Consider the following 7831-nt stretch of genomic DNA (forward strand, 5'->3'; position numbering starts at 1 on the left):
GACTCATTAATGAGACCGTGCAGTTCTGGAGGTCAGGGAGCAAGTTCCACACGTCTCATTCCTCACAATTTTTGGCCCAGTGCCTTTCCCCTTACAGATGCTGAAAGGACACCATGCCTTGATAAACCAGTTTTCCAAAAAATATCCCTGTGGCAGAGGGTGTGGTCCCAGCTCTGGAGGTGGACAGACCTACCCTCCTCCTGCACTGCCTCTAGGGTGCCTGCCTCTACTCATAGGAATGAGGAGCTCCTGCTTTTTCCCTACAGAGGAATACTTTAGGTGGATTATTTCCTCCAACACTTCGATATATTTTCACTGCAGTTTAAGTAAAACTTAAAACAGGAGGGCAGTTAGGTTACCTGTGAAGTTGTGATTGACCACACCTCTACATCAAAAGAAAAAAAAATGCCACCCAGATTTGCATTCTGAGATCTCAGATGGGCAGAAAGGCCACTGCACTCAAGTGCACCCTGCTGCACCTGTCTGGCTAACGCAGTCCTGACACCGTGAGTGGAAAGGGAGTCAGAATTTGGAAACGTGGTTTTTATCTCAGCTCTGTGTCTTTTTGATACGGGACCCATTGTGTGTTCTTTCTGGCCCAAGTCTCCCTATCGATAAAAGAAGGGGTCCCAGCTGAAGCGAGGGTTCCAGTGAGGCCGGCCCGCCGTCGGTGGCCACAGGGATGCACGGAGATCTCCTCGGGGATCCAGGACTCCTTCCCCGGCCGCCGAAGGGTGGCCCACAGGGAGCCCTTGCCGGAGGCTCTGGGCTGAGAGGGCGACTCCTCCAGGATCGCAGCCTCCGGGGGGCCTGGCCTGTCGTGATGCCGGCAAAGACAGCAGCGACGGAAAGGCCGGACCCCTGGCCCCCGGCCCGACGCGGGAAGGACTGTGCGGGTCATCCTAGATGGCAGTGGGGTGACGTGCTAGACCCCGGAAGCGGTGCTGCGGATCTGCGGGCTCCCACCGCCCCTCCCACCCCCGGGCGCCCCGGGCACGGCACCGGGCACCACGGCAAGGGCGGCCTGTACCTCGCGGTCAGCATCGCGCCGGGGCCTGGCGTCCAGGCTCTGGGCTCTGCACTCAGGACAGCCCGGCCCGGGTCTCTCACACAGCTTTGACCTCGGCCCCTCAAGGAGCACATCCAGCTGTCAGCCTTGTCCAGGCCCTTGGTGACATTTGGCCAGCTGCTCTTCCAGGTCCATCTGGAGCCCATTCCGCGCGTGCCCACGGCACACTTGCTTCTCTTCGAACCCGCCCTACCCCATTACCTTGACCGCTATCCGCTGAAACCCCACCGATGGCTCGAGGCTTGCTGCGAAGACCGCATGTTAGGAAGGCCTCCTGCTAGCTATCAGACAACTACTCTCCTTCCCGTCAGAGCACGTTCTAGAATGGGTAATCCACACCAAGGGCTTTCTCCTGCCCATCTCCCAGGGGGTCCTCAACCACCAGGCCATTCTGCTCCACTGCTCTCACCCAGCCCGCTCTCACTTGCCAAATCAATAGCGCGATTCCTCACTTGACCTCACCGCAGTGACTGCTGACCATGTGCTCTACAAACACGCAGCCCTTCGGAAATGGCACACTTTCTCTCTTGGTTCTCTACCCACTTCTCTGACTGCTTCTTCTCAGTCTCCTTCCTTGGTTCCTCTTCTTCCACTCTTAACAGCCTCCGCCCTCCGCTCTTCTCTGTTCACGCTCTCTGTGATAGTTTACCCACGCTCACGTACATGGCTCTGAAACCAAGCTGTACAGGGCACCTGGGTGGCTCAGTCGGTTAAGTGTCTGCCTTCAGCTCCGGGCATGATCCTGGGGTCCTGGGACCGAACCCTGCATCAGGTACCCTGCTCAGTGGGGAGTCTGCCTCTCCCTCTCCCTCTGCCCCTGCTCACTTTTTCACTTGTGCTCTCTCTCCAATGAATAAATAAAAGATCTTTTTTAAAGATTTTATTTATTTATTTATGAGACACACAGAAGAGAGAGAGAGAGGCAGAGACACAGGCAGAGGGAGAAGCAGACTCCATGCAGGGAGCCCGATGCAGGACTCAATCTCGGGACTCTGGGATCATGCCCTGAGCCAAAGGCAGCCACTCAGCCACTGAGCCACCCAGGCATCCCAATAAATTAAAAATATATATTTAAAAAGAATTTAAAAATTAAATAAATAAAATAAATAAATAAATAAAAATTAAATAAAACCAACCTGTATGTTGGCCATTCCCACATTTGTATCTGGCTAGGACCTCTCATGAATTCTAAAACCAGGCAACCAATGCCTCCTGCACATATTTATATATAATCCCACAGATACAAACACATATTTCAAATCAAACATCTTTTTTCTTCATCACTCTTAAAAGTGATGAATGACCTTCAAAGAAAACCAGTGCTCACCAAGTCTGGCCACTGTCTCCAAATGTACTTGCTCATTTCTACTTCTTACTGGTTCCCCTCCTGTCCACTTGCCTAAGTTAGCTTTCATTTCTTCAAGCCCTTGCTTGTTGAGCTGTTATCTCCTTCCCAAAGCACCCCAACAGCTCAATCCTTATTGCTCACCTGTGTGTGCAAACCATCCATTTTCTTCCTTTGGCCTCCCTAAATGAGCCATAAATAACTTAAGAGGAGAGTCTTGTTTATTATCTCATAACCAGGTTCTGTAGATTTGGGTGATTGAAAACTCTTACATGTTTAAAAAAATTCTCAAGTAGCAAGAAGATGCATGCATAATACAGTACTTAGAGTTGTTGACCAACATGCAGAAAGTCAGGAAGAAGAATTCCTTTAAACGCCAGCTGACCCATAAAACGCTGTACCAGGCATCTCTAAGAGGGTTTCAAAGGAGTACTTCAGCACGCTTAGCTTCTGGCCACTGAGTATCTTGAACATCTCTTGAATACCTACACCTCATGCTGTTTCCTCTGCCCTCCATCTCCGACTCGCTCACTCTTGTTTTTTTGTAGGTTGAACATCCTCAGCCATTGAGGCTTAGTCCAGATGTTACCTCTGCCGTGAAGCTTCCCAAATCTCCCCAGGTTCCCTGTGAATTTATTTCGTCCTCCTTCATTTTGCCAAACATTTTGCCCCTGGTCCTATGATGGCACTTACCAATCAGTTGGTTAGTTTTGCAACTGAGACCATGAAAGTCTCCCAGGGAAGTGAGAGAAGGGGCCTACGTGTTTGTCTCTGAGTTGTCAGTACCACCGAGGACAGCGCCAACAGTGTGTATTCCTGGGTGCTTTACAAACACCTGAAGAGGGAGGTGCTATTTATTAGCTCCGATTTACAGAAGGAAAAAACAGGCTTGAGAGAGGTGAGGCAACCTAAACCACTGTATCCCAGCACCTGGAACATCAATATTTACTGAGTGACCGAAAAAAAACATTAGTTCAAGATTATGGAGCTAATAAATGGCAGAGCGGGAAATCAAACCCAGATCTATGTTACTGCAAATCCCATGTTCTCACCATCCCTAAAATCCTCCTTCCTTCACTATATAGAAAAGTAAAAAGGAGACAACCCATGCCCCCCAATATCTGGACAGAAGCACTGTTCTCATCCCTTGCCTTCTCTTTGAGAGGTGAAATAATCCCTGCTCATACATTCCATTTCAGACATTTTAACTGCTTTTCCGATCTCTTTTGAGCAATTTGAGTTTCTCTCTACAAGCATTAAAATGTCAAAGTTCAAGGGGACGTAGCACTCACTGATGCTAACTAGAGTAGAGCGCCCTTGTGGAAGGCACTTAATAAAAAAATCACTGACCCAGAAGTAAAGAAGTGAACACTGACTCAGGCTTTATATAAATGTATACACATTCCTTCAAGGCTGTCCCATCCAAGTTATAGAAGAAAACAAAAAGTTTAGCTCTGAAACTCCCAAAGCCAAAACTTTCAATATACATTTCAAAGTCTGGGTATTTCCATCCTCACAGGGCTTATAGGCCATTTTTAGAAAGTCCTCTTGAGAACAGTAATGTTCCGGTATACTCCTTTTCCTAACAAAAAATTTTTGAGTGCTAGGAATAGAAATCTACAAAAAACATACAACAGCACACCTATCCAAAGTTATCAGCTGTTAAGCATACTTCAAAGGTCCACATAACAGGTACTTTGCAACCTGGCAGTTTCACCACTGATGCTAAACCTAAAAATAATACCAGGAGCCCAGAGAAGTTCAATGCCCAAGTAAGTTGCTATGCTCCTATTTGTATCCAAAGTTTCTGGATTTATCTACTTGACTTCTGCCTAAAAATGCTTACACATTCACTAACGAGCTTACACATTCACCTTTTCAGTAGGGCACTGGCTGGTGAGTGCAGCTGTGCTGATGCCGATATGGTGACAGTTTGGACATTACTTTGGCCACTTTATTTCATTATGTTTCTTGAAGGCACAGCCACGGTCTTAAAAATCACAAGGGATACAAAAAGGGAGGGAAAGGCTTAGTACAAAACCAGCAGGAGCACCGTTGAATATTCAGAGTATGCTAGTGAGCTAAGTCATTTTATCTCCCTATATATCAAAGAAGGGCACAGGTCATAATTTTGGGTGAATGGAACAGCCGCTAGGTGCTGGTTCATCGGTACGAAGAACATTTCAGCCTTTCACAATCCAGCATCTACAGTATAAGGTCTATTTTCTTGGGAACTGAGGCTTCTACCATTCCTGCACAGCATTACCTAATTCCACTCTTGACAACTCTAAGTATTATAAACTTTTGATTGCAGCACATCTTCGATTCATATAAACTGGTTCCAACATTACATCTAACTTAGACTCTTCCCACTGCACAATGAGTGAGAAACTCAACAATAATGGTTTGGATGCCTCCATTTTTTAAAAAAGTACATTTCTGGGCAGCCCGGGTGGCTCAGTGGTTTAGCGCCGCCTTCTGCCCAGGGTGTGATCCTGGAGTCCAGGGATCCAGTCTCACGTCGGGCTCCCTGCATGGAGCCCGCTTCTCCCTCTGCCTGTGTCTCTGCCTCTCTCTGTATGTCTCTCATGAATAAATAAATAAAACCTTTTAAAAAAAATACATTTCTATAATGTTCATCGAAATTATGATGTTTAAAAGGTAAGTACAAATGGCATGCTGGAACACTTCATTGAATTTGACATCGCCATCCTAAATATGTTAGAGCTTTAAGGTTGTTAAGTGCACTTACCTTTTGCGCATTGTCCCCATCTTCGATTGCAAAATCTAGTCTGGACTGCCTGGGGTTGATCAGGTCTTTTAAGGTTAAACAGTTTACCTCCATCTGAAATGCACAATTACATTACAGAGTGATCTTACAATCAGATGTTTTCTCCTCCAAAAAAAAGATACCTCTTTGTTACTTGCTCATGAACATGAACTTCACACCTTCCCAGGAGTAAAGCCGCCCCCCCAAATCTGAAGCACATGAAGGAACACGAACATTTAAAGTGCGCTGGGAAATTACTTAAAAACCTGGGATAAAAAAAAATCGACAAAAATGCGATTTTTTTTTTTTTTTTTTTTTTACGAAAAGCAACAGCACAAAACAAAGTTACCAAGTCGGGAGAGTGTAGGGCAGATCTGTCAGAAAGTACAGGGTCTCCAGGGTCAGTTAATTTTGGCGCAAAGAACTGGGAGGAATTCGGCTCCGAGGGGGTTTTGAATGGGGGCGGGGAGGGAACCTGAGCGGCCGGGAACCCACCGGGCTTCACCGCAGCCCGTTCCCCGCCCCCGAGCAAACCCCAGGATCAAGGGGCGCAACGAGCCCCCCAGATGGCAGGGAAGGCCAGTCCCTTCCAGGGCTCCGCGGGAGGGGGCCTGGAACCCCGACGGTCCGCGCCGCGAGGCCTCGATCCCAGATCCCCGCCAGCAGCCGCACGGGAGGCGGGACGGCCGCCGGGTGGGTCCCGGGGTCCCCGCAAACCCGCGGCCCCCTGCGCCCCCCGGAGTCCCCGCGACCCCGCGGTCCCTGCGCCCCCCGGGGTCCCCGCGACGCCCCCGCCCCCCCCCCGCGGTCCCTGCGCCCCCCGGGGTCCCCGCGACGCCCCCGCCCCCCCCGCGGTCCCTGCGCCCCCGGGGTTCCCGTGCCTCCGCGATCCCTGCGCCTCCCGCGACCCCTGCGCCCCCCGTGCCCCCCCGGGGTCCCCGCGACCCTGCGCCCGCCCCCCGCGGGCCCCGCGCCTCTCGTGTCCCCCGCGCCCCGCCGCTCACCCCCACTGTGGGAAGGAGGCCTCCTGCCCCCGGGCCCCCGCGATCCAGGCGGGCGCGGCAGCAGCGCGGCGAGCGGTCAGCGGGCGGGCGGCGGCATCGGGCGGGCGGGGAGGCGCGCAGACCCCGCTCCGAGCGCCCCGAGTGGCGGGGCCCCCGCGGCGTCCGGCCGCGCCGCCGCTCCAGCCCCGGGCCGCGGTCCCCGCGAAAACACCTCCTCTGGCGCCTTGAGCCCGAATTTGAGAACCCGCCAATCGGCGGCGGGCGGCGGGCGGCCCCGGCCAATGGCGAGGCGGCACGGCCCGGCTCCCCGCCCCCCGGGTCTTGGCGCCCCGCGCCGCGCCTCTTGCCCGCCGCCGCCAGGCGCTGCCGCCTCGCCCCCGCCCCCTTCCGGGTACCTGGAAACCTCGGGCCCGGAGCCCGTTCCAGCCGCGGACGCGGGAAGGGGGGAGGGGCGGGGAGCGGGGAGGGGAGAGAGCAGCGGGAGGGGACGGGGAGAGGACGGAGAGCTGGGCGGGGAGAGGAGAGGAAGGAGGGGAGGGGAGGGGGAGAGGACGGAGAGCTGGACGGGGAGAGGAGAGGAAGGAGGGGAGGGGAGGGGGAGAGAGGAGGGGAGGGTGAGAGGACGGAGAGCAGGGGGGAGCAGGAGGGAGCAGAGGAGAGGGAGGAGAGGAAGGGAGGGGAGGGGGAGAGCAGGGGAGAGGGGAAGAGAGGAGAGGGAGGAGGGGAGGCGGAGGGAGGAGGAGAGGGAGGGGAGGGGAAGAGCAGGGGAGAGGAGAGGGAGGAGGGGAAGGGAGAGCAGGGGGAGGAGGAGAGAAGGGGGAGCAGGGGGAGGAGGGGGAGGGAGGGACGAGGGGAGGGGGAGAGCAGAGGGGGGAGGAGACGCGGGAGAGGAGGGGAGGGGGGAGGAGGGCGCTTTTGTTATGCATAAAAGGCCCGCCGGCTGCCCCGGCTTGCCGCGCTAGGAGACCGCGGGCACCGCCCGGGAGGGGCGGCCAGATGGAGTTTGGAGAACACGATCCCCCCGCCCCCGGGGCGGTCCCTCCCGTCCCCGGGTATCCCCCCCCCGAGTTGCCCCCTCGCCCCCCACCCCGGCGCGCGCCGGCGAAGCGGTCCGGGCCTGTCCGGGCGAACGTCCTCGCCCCGCGCGGGCGACTCCGCGGCTGCCAGGCCAGGCCAGGCCGCTGGAGCAGATGGCGCGCCGGTTAGCCCAGGACCCTGCACTGCAAGCAGCACCAGCTGGTTTTTTCTTTACTTTTTTTCTTTTCCTTTCTTTTCTTTTTTGGTAAATCCTGAGAAGTTTTCTGGTGGTGTTCCTTTGTAAGAACGTCGCCAGTAGTGAAGGGCCAAAAGCCTTCTTACCTAGCCCATCCCGGGAAGCCCGGATCCGCAGCAGCGCCTCCCCCTTTCAGCCTTAGTTTCTTTTTGGGAAGATGAACCCCGACGGAGGCAGCTGCGCGGGGTGTGTGAGCTGTTGCTACCGCAGGTTCAGGTTTACAGGTTGAAAACCTGTGAGGTTGAGAAGACAGGAGGCCCAGGGCCCATCTCCCCTGCACCCACTTGTACCTGCGCCTTATATTTGTATGGTGCTTCTGTTGGGATTAATCAACCGGTAATGACATGTTATGCTTTAACTGGGGTCGTTA

General features: G+C 54.0%; 1 protein-coding gene across 6 annotated transcripts in view; it reads right to left on the reverse strand.

Annotated features, from left to right (window-relative positions):
- Positions 1 to 6638, reverse strand: part of E2F7 (E2F transcription factor 7) — a 40957-nt gene extending 34319 nt beyond the window's left edge. For 3 of the 6 annotated variants that reach the window (XM_072772861.1, XM_072772858.1, XM_072772855.1), the window contains exons 1-2: positions 6189 to 6331; positions 5167 to 5259 (exon numbers count right to left, since the gene is read on the reverse strand). In XM_072772861.1, coding sequence (XP_072628962.1) covers positions 5167 to 5259 — 93 coding nt within the window. In that variant the 5' untranslated portion in view covers positions 6189 to 6331. Of the gene's footprint in view, positions 1 to 5166; positions 5260 to 6188; positions 6333 to 6583 lie in introns of those variants that run through there. The other 3 variants (XM_072772857.1, XM_072772859.1, XM_072772856.1) reach the window with 3 other exon arrangements.
- Between the last annotated feature and the right edge of the window lie 1193 nt (positions 6639 to 7831).

This window comes from Canis lupus, chromosome 13, assembly GCF_048164855.1.
Source record: "Canis lupus baileyi chromosome 13, mCanLup2.hap1, whole genome shotgun sequence".
NCBI classification, from domain to species: domain Eukaryota; kingdom Metazoa; phylum Chordata; class Mammalia; order Carnivora; family Canidae; genus Canis; species Canis lupus.